General features: G+C 45.4%; 1 protein-coding gene and 1 long non-coding RNA gene across 2 annotated transcripts; both read left to right on the top strand.

Annotated features, from left to right (window-relative positions):
• Positions 1–4938: 4938 nt before the first annotated feature.
• On the top strand, positions 4939–5757 carry LOC133972828 (protein TsetseEP-like). The gene is made up of 2 exons (XM_062410404.1): positions 4939–5019; positions 5390–5757. Exons 1-2 carry the CDS (start codon positions 4944–4946, stop codon positions 5716–5718), a joined length of 405 nt encoding a protein of 134 aa, XP_062266388.1. The 5' UTR covers positions 4939–4943; the 3' UTR covers positions 5719–5757.
• Positions 5758–12058: 6301 nt separating this feature from the next.
• LOC133972827 (uncharacterized) lies at positions 12059–14748 on the top strand. The gene is made up of 2 exons (XR_009924481.1): positions 12059–12659; positions 14319–14748. It is a non-coding gene; the product is annotated as an uncharacterized LOC133972827 (long non-coding RNA).
• The last annotated feature ends 5675 nt before the right edge of the window (positions 14749–20423 follow it).

Below are 20423 nucleotides of genomic sequence, written 5' to 3'. Positions count from 1 at the left end.
CGGGTGTTGGAGAAGTTCGGAGAGGCCATGGAGAAGGACTTTCGGTCGGCACCAAAGTGTTTCTGGAAGACTATCCGGCACCTCAGGAGGGGGAAACGGGGAACCATCCAAGCTGTGTACAGTAAGGATGGGACTCTGTTGACCTCAACGGACGTTGGAAGGAACACTTTGAGGAACTCCTGAATCCGAATAACACGCCCTCTATGTTGGAGGCAGAGCTCGAGGTTGATGGTGTTTCGTCGTCAATTTCCCTGGTGGAGGTCACTGAGGTAGTCAAACATCTCCGCAGTGGCAAAGCCCCAGGGATTGATGAGATCCAGCCAGAAATGCTAAAGGCTCTGGGTGTTGAGGGGCTGTCATGGTTGACACGCCTATTCAACATCGCGTGGGAGTCGGGTACAGTGCCAAAGGAGTGGCAAACCGGGGTAGTGGTTCCCCTGTTCAAAAAGGGGGACCAGAGAGTGTGTACCAATTACCGGGGTATCACACTTCTCAGCCTCCCTGGTAAAGTCTACTCCAAGGTGCTGGAAAGGAGGGTTCGGCCGATCGTCGAACCTCAGATTGAAGAGGAACAATGCGGTTTTCGCCCCGGACGTGGAACTACGGACCAGCTCTTCACTCTCGCAAGGATCCTGGAGGGGGCCTGGGAGTATGCCCATCCGGTCCACTTGTGTTTTGTGGATCTGGAGAAGGCGTATGACCGGGTCCCCCGGGAGAAACTGTGGGAGGTGCTGCGGGAGTATGGGGTAAGGGGGTCTCTCCTCAGGGCCATCCAATCTCTGTACTCCCAAAGCGAGAGCTGTGTTCGGGTCCTCGGCAGCCAGTCAGTCTCGTTCTCAGTGGGTGCTGGTCTCCGCCAGGGCTGCGCCTTGTCACCAATCCTGTTTGTGATATACATGGACAGGATATCGAGGCGTAGTCGTGGTGGGGAGGGGTTGCAGGTCGGTGGTCTGAGGATCTCGTCACTGCTTTTTGCGGATGATGTGGTCCTCATTGGATCATCGGCTTGTGACCTTCAGCACTCACTGGATCGGCTGGCGGCCGAGTGTGAAGCGGCTGGGATGAGGATCAGCACCGCTAAATCTGAGGCCATGACTCTTAGCAGGAAACCGATGGATTGCTTACTCCGGGTAGGAAATGAGTCCTTAGCCCAAGTGAAGGAGTTCAAGTACCTCTGGGTCTTGTTCGCGAGTGAGGGTACTATGGAGCGTGAGATTGGCCGGAGAATCGAAGCAGCGGGGGCGGTATTGCGTTCGCTTTACCGCACCGTTGTAACGAAAAGAGAGCTGAGCCGCAAGGCTAAGCTCTCGATCTACCGGTCGATCTTCGTTCCTATCCTCACCTATGGTCATGAGGGCTGGGTGATGACCGAAAGGACGAGATCGCGGGTACAAGCGGCCGAGATGAGTTTTCTCAGAAGGGTGGCTGGCGTCTCCCTTAGGGATAGGGTGAGAAGCTCAGTCATCCGTGAGGAACTCGGATTAGAGCCGCTGCTCCTTTACTTAGAAAGGAGTCAGCTGAGGTGGTTCGGGCATCTGGTAAGGATGCCCACTGGGCGCCTCCCTTGGGAGGTTTTCCAGGCACGTCCAGTGGGGAGGAGACCTCGGGGAAGACCCAGGACTAGGTGGAGAGATTGTATCTCAACACTGGCCTGGGAACGCCTCGGGATCCCCCTGTCAGAGCTGGTCAATGTGGCCCGGGAAAGGGAAGTCTGGGGCCCCCTGCTTGAGCTGCTCCCCCCGCGACCCGACCCCGGATAAGCGGATGACGATGAGATGAGAGATGACCCTCCCAACAACAGAGATCTCAGAAACGGCTGAGAATCCTACCAATTACCTAGACAGCTTCTCTCTGATCACCTGTGATCAGCTTACCAAATTAATCTCAGGTTCTAAACCAAAAACCTCTATCTTAAATCCCATTCCTACAAAATTACTTAAAGAAATTCTGCCCCTAATTGATACTTTGTTGCTTAACATTATCAATCTGTCATTATCATCAGGTTATGTACCACAGTCTTTTAAAAAAGCTGTAATCAAACCCCTACTCAAAAAACCCACTCTAGACCCAGAGGTTTTAGCCAATTACAGACCAATATCTAATCTCCCCTTCATGTCTAAAATCGTAGAAAAAGTGGTAGCCAATCAGCTGTGTGAGTTTCTCCAGGAAAATAATATATATGAAAACGTTCAGTCGGGGTTTAGAGCCAATCAACGTACAGAGACAGCCTTGGCAAAAGTCACTAATGACCTTTTAATAGCCTCAGATCAGGGACTTGTGTCTGTCCTCGTTCTGTTAGATCTCAGTGCAGCATTCGACACAATTGACCTTCAAATTCTATTACAAAGACTCAAACAGTTAATTAACATTAATGGAACCGCCCTTAACTGGTTTAAATCGTACTTTTCTGATCGCTCCCAATTCGTGCAAATTAATGATGAGTCATCTGTGCGCACCAAAGTAAACCATGGTGTTCCCCAGGGCTCTGTGCTCGGCCCAATTTTATTCTCATTATATATGTTTCCACTAGGAAACATTATCAGGACACACTCTGTAAATTTCCACTGCTATGCGGATAACACCCAGTTATATTTATCAATAAAACCTGAACAAAGTAATCAATTAACTAAACTTCGAGCATGTCTCAAGGACATAAAAACCTGGATGACCCGCAATTTTCTCTTATTAAACTCAGACAAAACAGAGGTTATAATACTTGGCCCCAAACACCTTAGAGATACATTATCTAATGATATAGCTGCGCTAGACTACATTGCCCTTGCTTCCAACAAAACAGTCAGGAACTTGGGAGTGATCTCCGATCCTGATTTATCCTTTAATAGTCACTTAAAACACATTTCTAGAATCGCCTTTTTCCACTTGCGTAATATCTAAAAAATCCGACATGTCCTTTCGAAAAAACATGCAGAAAAACTAGTCCACGCCTTTGTTACATCAAGACTGGACTATTGTAATTCATTATTATCAGGCTCCAGCAGTAAGTCGTTAAAGACTCTACAGCTTGTCCAAAATGCCGCAGCACGTGTCCTGACGAGAACAAAGAAAAGAGAGCACATTTCTCCTGTGTTAGCATCGCTACACTGGCTTCCAGTTAAATCCAGAATAGAATTTAAAATTCTCCTCCTCACCTTCAAGGCCCTTAATAATATGGCGCCATTTTACCTTAAAGAGCTGTTAGTACCTTATAAACCCACTAGAGCACTCCGCTCCCAGAATTCAAGCCTACTTGTCGTCCCTAAAGTCTTTAAAAGTAGAGTAGGAGCCAGAGCTTTTAGCCATCAAGCTCCTCTGCTGTGGAATAAACTACCACTTTCAGTTCGGGAGGCAGACACCATCTGTTCGTTTAAGAGTAGGCTCAAAACCTGCCTTTTTGATAAAGCTTATAGTTAGAGCTAATTAGTGTGGCAGAACGTTACTTGTTCTGTTTCATGACACATGACACACGGAGCTTCTTTTTCCAGCTTCTCCTTCCTCTTCTCCATCCCTATCCCCCTTCGCCGGAATCCCTCTGCTTTATCACCCGCAGATCCAGGGCCTCTGTGGCCGCATCATGGATTGCGGTTTGTTGATCGCGCACAGGGGGTCGCGGTGGTGGATCCAGTGTGGCGTAATCTGTGTCGTGTGGGCTGATCGTGGTGGTGGTGGCGGACCCTGTATCGCGTTGGCATCGGGTACGGGCATTGGACCAGGACCGCGGCGGCGGCTCGTGGTGGGTGGCGGTGGACGGTGACTGAGGACTGGAGTGGCGTTCTGGTCTGGATGGTGGATTCTGGTCCTGCTGGTTGCTGACCATGGACTGTGATTGCAGCGGGACTGCTTGGCATGTCATGTTTGGGTTGTCCTTCGGGATGCTTACCCTCATCAAATGCTGCTAGAGACTTTAATCTTTAATCTTGAAGACTTTAATCTTGATGATGTTTTACTGCAAGTGGCATCTATTGCACTTCTGTCTGTCCTGGGAGAGGGATCCCTCACATGTGGCTCTCTCTGAGGTTTCTACGTATTTTTACCCTGTTAAAAGGGTTTTTAGTAGTTTTTCCTTACTCTTGCTGAGGGTTAAGGACAGAGGATGTCACACCCTGTTAAAGCCCTATGAGATGAATTGTAATTTGTGAATATGGAATATACAAATAAAATTTGATTGATTGATATATATGTGAAGAACTGTTAAGTGTAGTTTGTGATGCAAGTATTACCTTTTGCTGATTGAGTTCTGAAGACATGTATTCATCTGTACTTGTCCTTCTTCCAGATGATGAGCCAGAAGTGCAGCCAGTTTGTGAGAAGTCTATCTCACCTGGGCTTGTGCAGCCTGAAGCCCCCGTGGAGAGACCGGAAGCTCAGTCTACTCCTTATGCAATTGAACCAGAGCTTCACCTCCCCTCCACGCTCAGCACACCTATCAATCTCCCACTCCGGGAGTTCAGGACTGAGCTGGAGACAGCGCCTCATGAGCCATCTCTCATGCCCCCCTGCTGCACTCCCGCCCCAGGCCTCTAGTCCTGCTGACAGAGAAGCCTCCCCTGAAACTGTGCCTTCTGACATGAGGCCACAGGTTCCCACTCTTCCTCAGATATCAAACTCTGACGCCAGGAGAACTCTGGAAAGGTATGAGATGACAACGCTGTCTGATTTTAAGGATTCAGATGGTGTTAGGTTTCTCTGAAACATGAGGAGTGTATCTCTGTGATTCTGATATTTATCTCTCCTGTTAGCAGGATATTTATAACTCTGATTAACTAGTGTCCATAGACTTAAAAGAAATTATATTTGTTGTTAGGTTTTTTTTCACGTCTGTTTAAGTCAGTGATAATAATTTGTAGTAGGTTCCAAATTGGGTGAAAAGCTTGATATTCATAGTTTCTCATTTACACTGACATCCTTCCTGACTCTTTGTTTATTTGGGGAAACAGTTCAGAGGAATGCTGCAGAGTCCAACCCCACAGAGTGTCACCCAGGACCCACCTGAGCCAGAGACTAGCAGAGCTCCAGAGCCTGGTGAGATCCAGCTGGCTGCCCAACACCGGACAGACAGGACGATAATACTGACACATTCACTCTCTGCCATTCATCACACTGTTGTGACTGTGGTTGTTTATTTCTCATGTTAAAGGAGAAATTACCAGTCAAAGTCAGAGTACCCCTTAATAATAAACTTGGAAAGCCCACATCGCCATTAATTAGGAGGCTTGTTGAACTTGAAGTTGTCACAGTCACAAAATCTCACAGCTTGTAAACAGATTTATATTTTTTCATTACATTACATATATATCTGAAGAACTGTTAAGTGTAGTTTGTGATGCAAATATTACCTTTTGGTGATTGATTTCTGAAGACATGTATTCATCTATACTTTTCCTTCTTCCAGATAATGAGCCAGAAGTGCAGCCAGTTGGTGAGAAGTTTTCCTCACCTAGGCTTGTGCAACCTGAAGCCCTCGTGGAGAGACCGGAAGCTCAGTCCACTCCTCCTGCAATTGAACCGGAGCTTCACCTCCCCTCCACGCTCAGCACACCTATCAATCTCCCACTCCGGGAGTCCCGGACTGAGCTGGAGACAGCGGCCCATGAGCCATCTCTCATGCCCCCTGCTGCACTCCAGACCCAGGCTTCTAGTCCTCCTGACAGAGAATCCTCCCCTGAAACTGTGCTTTCTGAGGCCACAGGTTCCCACTCCTCCTCAGATATCAAACTCTGATGCCAGGAGAACTCTGGAAAGGAGCAAATGGGGTTTATATTTTGATCTGTAGATGGATAGAAATTATCTGAATACTGCTAAAGTTATTTCTATTTCACTTTATTGATCTATTTATATTTACATTTCAAATGAGTGATTATAAATATATAAAAAACCCAGTTAAGATGAATTTGTGCATTTAAAAATGAATTGATATTTAAAGCAGTTAAAAATGGTTTCATATATTTAGAACAGAATTCATGAAAATATGCTCAGACATTGAAAAGTATTAATAATATTTATATATTTATAAGTATTTAAATGCATATATGAAAAACATGTTTGTATTGACTATTTCATTCTGCACTGCATTTACTGTAGTTATTTTTGGTTTCTTTAAAGGTTTTTTACCTTGCAGTATACCTAGCAGTTTACCACTTGCAACCCACTTACAACTGTACCCACAATACCTACCTGCTACAACTTACCTGTACCTGTGAAAATACAAAAAGAAAAGTAAAGAGGAGTTAAAGAAGGAAAAGGGTGTGGTCATTGCATGAGTGGAACCCAGTTAAACCTCCTACGGTCTGTACCAATCCCTTTCAAGCAGGGAAGCTGCACAAACACTAGATAGCTTGACAGTAAAAAACCGCTGTAAGCTGGAAAAGCAAGACAGTGACCTGGAAAAAAAAGCACCCTGCAAACAGCAGTTGGACCCAAAACATCCAACATGGCTGAAACCATTGAGCAGCTCAAAAGTGAGCGGACAGTAGCCAAACGATCCTTCACACGACTAAGGAACAATATCATCAGAACTCACGACAGCATGTCAGAAGACCAGCTCCGAGATAGCTTCAGTAAAATCACCATTGCAGCCGAGAAAGTCATGGAAACCAATGACGAAGTCATGGCAGGTGTCATTGAAGAAGAGGAGGTAAAGCTGGATTAAGGAGGATCAGTTAAGCTGGAGGATCAGTTAAGCTGACCGAACAGCAAAGCGCTGACATAGCTAAGACCATCAATTAATGTAATCAGAAGCTGAAGGAAGTTGAAGATCTACTTGGAAAAGCACTCTGGACAAAGTTTGGAGATGAACTGCGCACAGCTGTAGAACTAGCAGAAGCTGAAGCTGAGCGTGTTGGTAGAGTACATACCGACAGCAACCTTGACGCCTATGAATTTAGGCTCACTCACCTGAAAACACTTATGGTTTCCGCAAAGGAAGCGCACTGCAAATGGCAGCAGTGGGTTCCGGTGGAAGACCAACGAGAGTTCCGTGGTCGGCTGAAAGAGCTGGAACACCAGTCAACCAGGCTGGTCTCTAGAAAGGCTGACTTCATAACGGCAAGACTACCGGAAAACACAACTGACACTGCCAGCAATCACAACTTTACTCCAACCATTAGGCTGAAACCCATAGCTCTCCCGAGATTCTCTGGCTACAAGCGTGATTTTCACAGGTGGAGAAGGGACTGGGAGTCGCTCCAAAAACAGGGAGAAGTTCGATGACAAGTTCAAAAAAGACTTTCGCCTGACCACCTATAACACTGCAGATGAGATTCTCCGCGTCTTGGAGAACCGCTATGGAAATCGAACGGCTATCGCCATTGAAATAGTGGAAGACCTACAGAAGATGCCATCTGTCAAAAGTAGTTAACCAAGGAAAATTGTGGAGTTGATTCAAGCCGTGGAGAAAGCACTCGGGGACCTGAGTGACCTCGGAGACACAGGCGCCATAAAGAATCCCCTTGTAACAAAAGCAATCGAGAGTAAACTCCCTGATTCCCTCAAAAAAGAGTGGCTTGTCTATGTAGCCGATCCAAATAATGGAGTAACGCCAGACAAACGGTTTGATCATCTCTTGGCATTCCTCCAGAAGCAAGAAGCTATCTATGAGGAGCTTGAGCAGCTACGAGATGAGGAGCCAAGTAAGCCAAGTTGGAGAGACAACAGGATTGAGCAGAAAAGTGCAAGAACCAAGTCTACAAAGTCAGCAACAAGAGAAAACTCTACTTCTGCAAGCAATTCAAGGCTCTGACTGCAGCCGAAAGGAAGTCTTCAGTAAAGAAGTTGGGAGCGTGTACAAGATGCCTTGAGGTTCACGATGTCCGGTCATCCTGCAAACCTGGCTTTCTATGCAAAAATCAAGACTGCAGAGAAGAACAGGCTGAGCATCACTTCTACCTCTCACCTAAATCTATGTCAAAGAAGTCTGACAAGTCGGAAAAGGATAAAGGCAGCAAGAAGTACACAGAGGGTCAAGAGGATTTCATCAAAAATCTCCCACCCGACCTAGCAAAGCAGTTCAGGGAGGTCTTCTCAAACGTTGCCTCCAAAGTCTTCACAACTTCAAATGACCAGCAAGGTCTACTTGAAAAAAACGGGATGCAGGAGCTTCCAGTGATCACGATGCTACTCGTCGTCACAGCTAACGCCGGAGAGAAAGTCGGAACACTCATCGACTTAGCATCTGACACCAATTACATCACTCACAGAGCAGCAAGCCGTCTGAATCTGAAGAGTGAAGACATCATACTCATTGTCCATGGAGTAGCCGGAAAGAAGGTCCAAGTAAAGACAAAGCGCTATCTCCGTGTAAAATCCGTGTATCCACTTCCAAGGACACACTGAGAGCACATCAATTGGTTTGCTATGGGCTTGAGAACATCGCAGATGTCCACAAAAGTGTAACACCTGGACAACTGCAGCCATTCTTCCCAGATGTACCTCTTGATGAGCTTGTGAGGCCCAAAGAGGTGGAGCTTCTCATTAGCCACAGAGAAGGCCGGCTAGCTCCACAGAGAGTCAAAGTTGTGGGGGACCTTGTACTGTGGGATGGACCCCTCGGGAAAACGGTTGGAGGAACCCACCCCAAACTGTGCGAGGAGGTTGAAGTGTCAGCCCACATGTCAAAGACGCATTTTGCAAGATCAATGAGAGCGGCAGCTGTGAAATATGAAGAGCTCACGTACAGTCCAGAACAGAACATCTCAAACAAAGAAGTATTCGAAACACAAGGATCAACCGCTTCAACCAGCAAACAAAGCTTCCTGGAGTGGTGGCACTGGGATAGCATTGGCGCCGCATGCGAGCCCAGATGCGGCGGCTGACGTTGCGGAAATTGCCAGCCCGGTGGCAAAGAAATGACCCTTGCAGAAGAAAGGGAGCTTGAGGTGGTAAAAGAAGGACTCACGTATGTCATGAGCGATGATCACAGCAGACAACCACATTGGCACGCAAAGTATCCCTGGCTAGAGGATCCAGCCTCACTGCCGAACAACAGAGGAGCAGTGGAAGCAACATTCCTGAGGACCGAGAAGCAGCTAGCCAAAGCACCAGAGTGGAAGTCTGCTTACAAAGCTCAGGTGCATGACATGGTGGAAAGAGGAGCTGCAGTCAAGTTGACTGAAGAACAGATCATTACCTGGAAGGGACCAGTATGGTTTGTAAGTCACCTTATAGCACCAAACCCACACTCTGTAACAACCCCGGTAAGACTCGTCTGGAATAGCAGTCAAAAGTTCAAAGGATCCAGCATGAACGACCTACTGATGAAGGGGCCAGACGTCCTCAACCAGATACGTGCTGTCCTCCTGAGGTTCAGAGGGGGAACCAACGCTGCCTTAGGGGACATCACAAAAATGTACAACTCAGTATGGTTGGAAGACCGTGAGATGCACCTCCACAGGTTCCTCTGGTGAGACTCAGAAGAGGAGGAGATGGAGGAGTACGCTATTACCAGAGTCAACATTAGTGATAAACCGGCAGGCTGCATTGCACAGCTCGCCATGCGAGAAACAGCCAACCTACCTTCCTTTGCCCACCTCGAAGAGGAGCGAGGAGTACTTCAGAATGACAGCTATGTCGACGACATCCTAACATCTCACAATGACCTTGAGAAACTGAAAACCATCACAGCGAATGTGGAGCTAATCCTGAAAGCTGGAGGTTTCCTGATGAAGCCTTGGGTCTTCTCAGGCCAAAGTGGGAGGAAGGTGAAAGACGATGCGAGCAAGACCAAAGGTAACAACATGGTTCTCCCGAATCAAATGAGGGATGACGAGAACAAAGCACTTGGTCTAGGTTACCTCGTGGAAGAGGATAAGCTCCATGTCATGTCATCCATAAACTTCTCAAAGAGAAAGCAGAAGATGCGACTTGGCCAAGACCTTCGACTAGACCAAGTAAGAGCGCAAACCCCCAACCCTTTGACAAGAAGGGACCTCCTGAGTCAAGTTTCAGGGTTATATGATCCAGTTGGCCTGGTGACTCCTGCCAAGCAAAAGGGTGCCATCCTTGTGCGGAGAGCATTCCAGGAGGCAAAGCGTGTCAACTGCCCTGTCAAAGACACCTGGGACACAGCATTATCAGACAGCCTCAGAGAAGATGCAGTCCGGCTCTTCGAGGAGTATGTGCAACTCGGGTGGATTACATTCACCAGGGCCATAATGCCTCCAAGCTTCAGTGGAGAACCTTGGGCAGTAATATTCTCAGATGGAAGCGACCAGGCCTACGGCGCAGTGATGTACCTCCGGTGGAACACTGAGCAGGGCCCAGTCGTCACTCTAGTGGAGTCCAAGGCAAAGCTAACTCCTTAAGACCACAAAGGTGATGCTGTCAAAGCAGAGATGTGCGGAGCAGTGTTTGCCTCACAGCTCAAAAAGTACTTCGAACAGCACAGCAAGAGCCGAGTTGACAAGTGGTTCCATATCATTGACAGCCAAACAGTTCTCGGTGCAATCCAAAGAGAGAGCTATGGTTATCAAACCTTCTTTGCAAACAGGATCGGCGAGATCCAGAACACAACAGCAACCCGAGATTGGTGGTGGATTCCTGGTCCTCTCAATATTGCTGATATCATAACCAGAGGGGCCAGTCCTCAAGACCTGGATGAAAGTTCAGAATGGCAGAACGGACCAACATTCTTGAAGCTACCAGTGGATGAGTGGCCAGTTAAATCTGCCAAAGAGTTGGTGATGGCTGCCAGAGAGGGTGTCAACAGATTACAGAAGAAAGCGTTTGTTGCTGCACTGACCCGAGCACAAGCCAAGGCACAACTGCTGCCGGATCCAAAGGATACTGACACGCAGAAGCCTTCTGAACTAAAGCAAGACCAGGAACCAACTCAGACCAAAACACAACCAAAGAGGCCACCAGCAGGATCAACTGTCCAAGAACTGGTGGATGTCAAGCGGTTCAGTAACCTAAGCCGACTTGTCAAAACAGTCGCCTGGATCCGGAGAGCAGCAAGGATGTTCATGAAAGGGAACAAGCGAACTGCAAACAATCCAAAGTGGGAGGCAGTGTCGTTTTCAAAAGTCATCTCAGTGACAGAGAGGGAAGACGCCCTTAAAGACATCTTCCTTGCGGCACAGCAAAGTGCATCCTTCCCAAGCACAACCACAGACAGGCTGGTGGTGTACAGAGACCAAGAGACCCGGATTGTTGGTCTGTGGGGGTCGTGTGCAGATCTTCAAGGAAGATAAAGTTGCTGTCCCCATCTTGCCTTACGAAGCCTGGGTGTCGACACTGTTAGCACGAGAAGCCCACGAGGAGAACCACGATGGAGTGGCCGGGACCTTGCTCAAGATCAGAAGAAGAGCATGGGTCGTGAAAGGTCGGAGAATTGCTCAAAAAGCGGTCGAAAACTGCATGTTCTGCAGGAAAACTAAAGCAAAAAGATGCCAGCAAATAATGGGTGATCTACCTCCAGAGAGGACAGAACCAGCTGCCCCATTCCACTACACAACAGTCGACCTCTTCGGACCCTACCAAGTCAGGGATGATGTAAAGAAAAGAGTGTCACTGAAGGTTTGGGGAATTGTGTTTTGTTGCATGGCCTCCAGAGCTATTCACACCGAGCTGGTGAACTCTCAGTCCACAGAGAGTTGTCTGTTTGCCTACCAGAGGTTCACAGCACTAAGAGGTCATCCAAAGAAAATCTGGTCAGATCCTGGGACCAACTTCATTGGGGCTAAGCCAGTCCTAGAAGAACAGTACCGATTCCTTGCCAATCTTGACAAAGCTACCCTGGAGGAGAGAGCTGCCAAGGATGGCACAGAATGGTCGTGGAAGATTCATCCAGCCGATTCTCCACACCGGAATGGTGCAGCAGAAGCTGCTGTGCGCATTGTCAAGAGAGCACTGCAGAGTCTTGGAGGAGAGTCCGGCCTAAGTTGGAGTGAATTCCAAACAACTCTCTACATGGCTGCCAATCTTGCAAATGAAAGACCAATTGACGCCAGGACACAGAGCCGAGAAGACAGCGTCCAGTTCATCACTCCTAACTGTCTCCTGCTCGGACGAGCATCACAGGGTGTAGATGTCCCTACAAAAGGCTTAAAGAAATGCAAGCGCAAGTTAACAAGTTCTGGAGGAACTGGAGTCAACTTGCTGGTCCTAACTTATTCGTAAGGAACAAATGGCATACCGCCAAGAGAAATGTCGCAGTCGGGGACATCGTCTGGATGGCGGACCAAAACGCCCTTAGGGGTCAGTTCAGGATTGCAAGAGTGGTTAGCGTCAACTCGGACAGCAAAGGAGTTGTGAGGGACGTCAATGTCAGAACCTTCCCAAGCTACCCCGTTCCTGTCACAAGGCCTACCGGAGCAAAAGTAAATCACCGAACATCTAAGAAATTCAAAGAAAAGATCCCAGCAGCAGTTCTTCACAGAGACGTAAGGCGACTAGTGGTCTTGCTTCCCACCGAAGAACAGAACTAAAGATCTGACCCAAGTTGCACCGTAACATGCGACCTCCCAGGTGTCTCCACTGGAAGGTCGAGTGGGAGGTGTGAAGTCAACTTGGAAAATCCCCGCTGGATATGAAGGGGTTAATATGCAGCGCCGACTGACAGCTGGGGGAATCCCTCCTCAGAGAAACCTGCTCAGTCTGCTGAAATGATGGAGAGACTCCTGCTGGAGGACATGGCCAGTGAAAAAGAGATCTTCAACTGTGTGAAGGTACGAAAAGTGACATTAACCAGTCTCTGCGAGTTACTGGAGTGCAGTAAAAATCCTGAATGGCAGACGGAGTGGGGCTGAGTTACACCTCGTTGTAAAATAACGGAATGTACTTATATTTCGGACCTTGAAGCTAATGTTGGTCCACGACTGCTGGTAAGATCTCATCAATACAATTCCTGGATCCACCTGTGCTCCAAAACTTTACGGTTTCCTCCCTGGGTCCACAAACGTTCATGGAAATTACTTCAGTAGTTTTTGATGAATCCTGCTGACAAACTAACTAAACAAATGAAAACATAAGCTCCAGTTTAAGATCAGAAATAGGTTAATTGCACATCTACATACTTTGAACTTGCACCAATATCAGGTAATATAAATAATAAATAAAACCAGAAGCACTCAGTAGAGCACATACCTCCTCCGAGGCCCAACAGTCTCCCTAAATTCAAACAAGCTCCACCAAATTACACACATTTTAACAAACAAACAACAAAGATGTTTGTGGTGATGAGAGCCAATGACACTGTCGGCACATGATCATGTGATTTCTGCAGCGTAGTTAATTCGTCACTTCCTGTCTCTGCCTGCTGCACCTGGCTGCTCCACCTCTCGCCTGAATAATGCGGAGGATAAGTTGTCGAGGCGCCTGTGCAGAGAACCTTTGGCAGGGTTGTGCATGTGGGGAAGGCCATTCGGTTCAGGTCCTGTCTGAAAAGGGCTTTGTGTTTACTGCTTTTCAGTGTCATCACTTCTGAGCAGATTCTTGTGAATTTGACAGACGCTGTGTTTTTACGCCTCCTCCTCTGTTCTCCGTTTCTCAGGAGAAGCTTTATAGTTCTCAGCTGAGCTCGTCTCCCTACCTGAGGGCGTTGATGACGGCTGTGTGTAAGGCAGCAGCGAAAGGTAAACTCTCCACCAGCCGGAGCAGAGACTCCTCTGCTCAAATCGCACCGCTGATTATAATACTTTCTCTCTGCCGAGCGAATTAATTTACTCTGCCTCCTGCTTCACTGTGCAGAAAACCCCAACTGTCGCGCGCACACGGCCCTCATTCAGAAGAGATTGCCTTTATATCTCAACTACCGTGACTCAGTGAGCAGCAAGCGCTTCAGGAACTGATCGTCACCCTCGATCGGCCTCCAAGAAAGTTCTGCGTCAGAGTTCACTCCAAATGAAACTCACACATGATCCTTCATTTCTTAAGAATAAACTGTGTAACAAGTTCTCAGTTGTGATCAAACCAGTGGAACAGTTCAATCCCACTACAAGGTCCATTTAGTAGCTTATCTGGAGCTTTGCTTCTTGTCACATGATTCTCATCAGCAGAAGAACTTCGCCTTGATATATGGAATTGTAGATTTTCATATTTCCGTTTATTTTTTAAGCTCTTTAAGGACATTTGGAACAAATGGATTTAAACTTTGAATCTCAAATTTGTTCTCAACTCACATTAACTGGATTTGTTCATTTGGGGAGCATCACTCCGACTCCAAATCCCTTTTGCAGAACACAATGCCGTCTTCAGTAATTTCTAAACCAATATTGTTTTTTTCTTATCTAGATAGAAATCGCGTTCATTTAATTGATAACATTAGGAATTGGTCTCACCTCCGTTTTCACAGCTGAAATAATGACTGACATGTATTTGTTCTCCAGACCTCCTCCGGATTTTCTTTGACTGTCTGAAACACCAGGATGTCATCTCCGAGGACGCGTCCTTCAGGTGGGGGACGAGCAAAGACCCGGCCAAGCAGCTGGGTATGGGCGTGGCCCTTAAGACCGTCACGGCCTTCTTCACCTGGTTGCGGGAGGCAGAGTCCCAAGACAATTGACGAGGGGAGACCCCCGGGGAACATAGCATAGTGTCCCCCGAAATATGCTGCCATTTTGAGTTTGGATTCCAACAGCGTAACCACTAAATACCTGTAACAGACACAGAAAATATTTTTGTTTACTTTTCTTTTGCAACTTTACAAGAAGAAACTTGAAAGATACATGGGTTCCGACTCTTTCATTTATTGTTTTTTAAGGACTGCAAATATTGTAATGCAAAAACATTAAAGACAATAAAAAGTATTTAAAAATGCTTGTTCTCATGATTTGTTCTTTCCATGGTTTGGTGCTTATAGGGGATATGACTCAGTGTGTGTGTGTGTGTCTGTGTGTGATGAACTGACAGTTGTATTGTGTTGGACGTTGCCGTAGCATCGTCAGAAGACCTGTGTGATCAGACCAGGAGGAGCAGCCTCATATATTTCCTATTTGTACCATCTTTTGTATGTGTGTATCTAGATTGTGTGTTTTTGTAGTCATGACATGTTTGACTGTTGTCCAGCATAATGTGGTCACGTGACCACCAGATTGCCCAAAACACACCCTCTCTTAACATGGATACCGGAGACGTATTGGTTGACTGATGATTAAATTTATTGGCAATTATTTAGGTAATGTCCAAGCAATAATCTCTTATTGTTAAATATGAATTTATATAATTGTTTGACAAGTATTTTCCAGAACTGAAGATTAGACCCAAAACCCTGAAATATTCACTTTACAATTAAATATGACAGAAAAGTGGTAAAAGGCTGAAATATGCTAATATTGTACAAATGTTTTTTTATTGTCACTCATCTTTCAGGATATGAGTTCTCTATTCAGTGTGTCTGTGTGTGTGATCTCATTTGTCGATATTCACGAATATTGATTCAGTTCATATATGTCTTGATTTTATTTTATCGACAAAGAAGACAAGATAAAATAAAACATTATATAATGATATATATTTATATAGACAGTGAGATCAGAACTGAGGCAAACCTATAAAACCGGTCTGTAAATAAGGGAATCTGTTAATCTCCCCCTAAAACAACTAAAAGATAAACGACCACACAACCTTGCTGCTTGCTCACTCGTGGATGTGCTCGGTTATAACATATTAGATTACCCTAGGACACACTGTTGGTCTATTTGTATTTTTTGTACATAAATATAAAAATGAAAGTGAAACTGAAGTGTAGTTATATTTGATTTATTCTGAATGTTATAGACGGAAGTGTTTCCTGTTGGTTAACTTTACGCAGCTGCACCTCTCTCACCTGTACAGAACTCCACACCTCCTCTCGCCCGCAGCTGCACTCGCTCCCCAGCAGCAGCAGCCTGTAGTCGGACTCCTCTCCTCATGGCCCTCTGCTCCCCTCTGCTCCACACACCATGAGTAAGTCCAGCTTGCTCAAAGTCAAGAGTCTATTTCCGGGACGGTACCCACCAGCCCGGGTCCCCTCAGCCCTGGAGACGGCGTCACGCTGCCCGAACATTGCGCCCGTTTCCCCGAAAGACAAGAAGAAACGACGGCTGCTGTCGTTCAGGCTGACACGGAAGAAATCCAATTGCAAAACAGATCAAGTTCATTTATTCATCTCTGTTCCGCTTCTAGGGCTGACGTTCAATAAACAGCAGCTGAAGTCTTAACAGAGAACATCATAGTAGTTACACCGACTCATATTGTTGTTAACGCGAGTGTTTTGAGAAAGGGATGGGACCCTGGTCTCTCCTCACTCCCTGGACCCCCTTTGCCTATTTTTGTTGCAAAGGAAAGGTCTTTTGATTTTTAAAATAAGTCCTTTACTTTGTGGGAAGTTGAAGAGATTGAATGTGAAATGCAAATTAACCCCATTCTGCTTAGGTGCCCTTTAGCAAGGCACTTGCAATTTAGGTAGCAGACATCTACTTGGACTGTGACCACTACTTGTCCCTGATTGGTTGTTAGATGGGATGCATCTGTGGTCAGCGTGTCAGTTTGAACGTTGTTTCTGTTTCAAATGAGGAAATGGATTACCCGGTTGATATTGTTGTTTTTGTTGCCACTGTAATATTATTATGGTGTTACTACCAGCATCACCAACACCGGGGGCAGTACTCCACACACTAGTTCAATTCCTCCAAATCTACAAGTAATCCTGCACACCGCCTTGGTTCTTCTTCTGTTGATGATGCTGTCTGAACTTCCGGCCACTCCTCCGAAAAGCAGAACTCTCCCAAAAAAATGTCTTCACGAACCAGGGTTTGTTTGATCTGGATCAGACCAGATAAAGTTGGTGTGAAAGCGCCCTTTAAAGTCTGACTAAGACAAGATGTAAAATGTGAAAGGGAAAAACCTTTTAGTCTAGTTTTAGTGGAAGAAGGAGCTCTTCAGCAAACTGCTTTTCAAATTAGATTTCATGACAACTGATTGTAACTGTGGACTGATGCAACATTGGAAGAATCCAGAATGGTTAACTCTTTGGAGTGGTTAACTCTTTGGAAGGGAATCAGAGAACTTAACCCTGCACAACAGCGCTGAGACAATCCATTTATTGGTGAGTTGTGCCAGGAAGGTGTTGATTTTGTTCTATTAATTTTGTCGGCCTCGGTGTCTGTGTTGCACTAGACCTCATAGTGGAAGTGTTTGTAATAGGCGGCATACTAGCATTTAAAACCATTTGTAAAAACAACATTTGAAACCTCTTTTCACACAAAGCCAGCAGACTATTAGACACCTACAGTGACTTCTGCCCAACAGTGTTCCACATTACAAGCTGTGCCTTTTAAATACCCAGCTGTAGATGCTGCATGTCCGTGTTTGTAATATAACTGTAAACGTTCAGTTGGTGATTGTGTATAATGAGATTATATAAATGTGCCTAGTGTCAAAGATTAGGCCTTTTACTCTAAATATTGCAGAAACTCTCCCTTTAATACTGTGCGGACAACACTGTGGGTCAACATCTAAATGATGAAGAAGACATTCCAACGTTTAGTATTATTTTATATTTAGTTTTTTAGTCTTTTTAATTTCTCATCGTTCATCGTGTGTTCTCAATTGTCTTTCTTCCTTTTCACAATTGTCATTTCTCGTTCAAAGTATTTTTTCTTTTGGTTAAGTAAGCAACAGCAGAGGAGAATCCGCTTCCTGTTTACACTGGCATGCAGTGTATGTGAAAGGTCACTTGAAATTGGCTTTGAGGTTGACAAGTTAGGAATGGGATTGGGACTGATACAAAGCTTTAACACGTGTACATTTTGTTTAGAAGCAAAAACACATTCATATGGAATTTACCTCACAATTTGTGTATTTGTGTACACAGGACTATACTTTTATACAAGTAAAGTCATATTTGTGGCCATAATCAAGACAAAGCCTGAGTTAAAACATTGTTCCACTGAAGCAGCTCCTCTGCAGAACATATGGCTGAACTGAGAAGCTAAATATTATGCATTGGACAGATGCTGTAAATATGAATCAATATGAATGTGAATATTGTGAATTGAGTAGATAAAGTTAAACGCTTTTCTTAACGATTTGTTAACTGCTGGTTATTGCAATACCTTTCCAGTATCAGTATAAAGTGCAACACTAGCAGGAGTATAAGGCAGACCGTAAACCAACCCAACAGTGTGTGTATACTATAATCCACCAATGACACAAAACCATGAATAAATTAATGCTTAATTAATGCTTAATTGCAATGTTAAGGGCAAAACTCGGACACTCAAATTGTAGGTCAATATCAGTCAGCAGAGTAAAAACCACAAGGTGAGATGATAAACAACTTTTTTTGATCTCAGAAACCTACCAGGCATGTTTCTGCTCTATTGACTTTCTTGGTGATTTCTTCACCCAGCTCACCCTCCTGCACTTTAAGATAATGTTTGGTATCATCTTCCTTCATGCACATCAAGTTACTGTCCTGGACACAGACAACCTGAATGTGCCATTAGAAAAGGGGAAACGTTTAAAACATTTACATCGTCGCTTAAAAAGTAAATAAAGTTAGAGAACACTAATGACTAACCAGTACCAGTAAAGTAGCTTAACAAAAGAGGCTCCGTCACGTGACCTCTGGGGACCTTAACTACTAAACTGAGAATATCGATCCTAAACCATGTCAAAACAACCAACATTGATGAGCAGACTTGTTGTAAAATTATCACAAGGTCCCTGCATTCATTACAAATGCAGCTGACCCCCCGAGGACCATCAGTTACAACAAGAGCTCAGACAAGGTCCTCTTACCACGTACCGATTCCTTAATACACGTGGGACATCCAAGTTATGGTTAGTTGGGAAGATATCTTCATGTGTCTTCCCAGTAAAGATGTCAAGTCCAACAAGGTGAATCTGTGAAAACACCACAACTAATAAGATTCAGCCCTGGGCCAAGTAAGCATCGGGGGTCACTCATTAAACTGGGCAAGATCAAACTAATGCGAAAGTAACTAATTGCGAATCCGCATTCTCAACACTTAACATTATCAAAGCCAAATACCTTTTAAGAATAACATTCTTTTACATTTACATTCCTGTTTGAAAATGAAACAGTCATTCAGTTCAACCTAAAGCACTTTATATTTGTCTTTGAGGATGTTACATCTTTGACAAAAATAACCCTGTGCAATAAAAATGATTAAGATGATTTAGTCAGAGCCCATAATTGTATGTCTCTAATTATCCGGACCCCAGAACGGGAGGAGGGTTGATGTCTGGGCCTCATGCATTTTTTTTTTAAAACCCCTGGTCTAGTGTGTAAGATTTAGGGTACAAGGGATCTATGGGCAGAAATTGAATAAAAAATAATCAGGCAGATTTTTTCACTTGTGTGTTTCATCTAAATTGTATGAATTGTTGTTTTTTCAAACCTAGAATGGGCCTTTATATTTAAATATTACATTACATTACATGTCATTTGGCTGACACTTTTGTCCAAAGCGACTTACAATTAGTACACTCAACATTTATGAGTGGCCATTTAGGGGTTCAGTATCTTGCCAAGGACACTTTGGCCCCGTAGGCCACACCACCCCTTAATACTTTCTATTACAGCTCCAGGGCTCTCCCTGTTGTTGCCTCACTGGATTCCAGCATCCCCATACCAGAGTACTAGTCCAGTGAGTTGGGGTCTTGCAGACGATTTTTGCTCCAGTGCTCTCTCGTGTTCTATCATAAATCCTGCATATACAATTCTGATCGAGTTAAAATAGCTTTTGTCATGAGATCTCCTCTCGGATCAGGCAGCTCAGTGGGCCACAGCATTCTCGCCACGGAGAGAGGCTGGGATACAGAGGGTTTTTTCCCAGGGTCTACTAGAAAATAAGAAAGATGAGCTAGCTGTCGAGGTTTCTGAATCAATGGATGGATTGATTTCCTTAGCCACTATACGAGACAATCGCATTAGAAAGAGAAAGCGAGAGAGAGCATGTTGCCTGCAAACCCCAGTTTCACTGTCTCGAACCCCACTATGTTCACTGACCCCTGATTCAGTAACCTGCTCTACCTCTAACGAACCCATTGAGAAGCCCATGCAACTAGGGAGGACTCGGCTCACGGCAACTGAATGACAGTTAAGATTCAGGGAACGTCTCTGCCTTTACCGCGGCCAAATTGGCCAAACTCTTGTCCGGTGCCGTAGCTGGCCCATCAATTAGGCTCATCAGTCAGAGGAGGAACCCTGTTGAGGCATACACAATCCACCAGTCACGGAACACTGTCCAGAACTTGGCTAAATACCAACCTTGTTTCAAATTCTCCTTCTCTCCTCCTCAAGGCCATGGTGTATTCGTTGTCCTACGAGAATTTCATAGACTCAAATCTGGTGTCGCATACCAACATTCCCCTCAACCCACTCTCAAAACCCAGAGAGGTGAGTGCCGTATATGGCAGACACATGGCTAGAATTACCAACCAAACCCTAACGATTACCCTGATCACTTCTGGCAATCAATTCT

The sequence above is a fragment of the Platichthys flesus genome, chromosome 17, assembly GCF_949316205.1.
Source record: "Platichthys flesus chromosome 17, fPlaFle2.1, whole genome shotgun sequence".
NCBI classification, from domain to species: Eukaryota; Metazoa; Chordata; class Actinopteri; order Pleuronectiformes; family Pleuronectidae; genus Platichthys; species Platichthys flesus.
Note: the sequence above shows the minus strand (reverse complement) of the source record. Positions and strands in the feature narration are given on the sequence as shown.

Bases quoted from the DNA above. Each gene is read 5' to 3' on its own strand.
- LOC133972828 (XM_062410404.1), top strand. From the start codon at position 4,944: ATGCTGCAGAGTCCAACCCCACAGAGTGTCACCCAGGACCCACCTGAG. The intron at 5,020-5,389 runs GTGAGATCCAGC...TCCTTCTTCCAG, and splicing joins TAGCAGAGCTCCAGAGCCTG to ATAATGAGCCAGAAGTGCAG.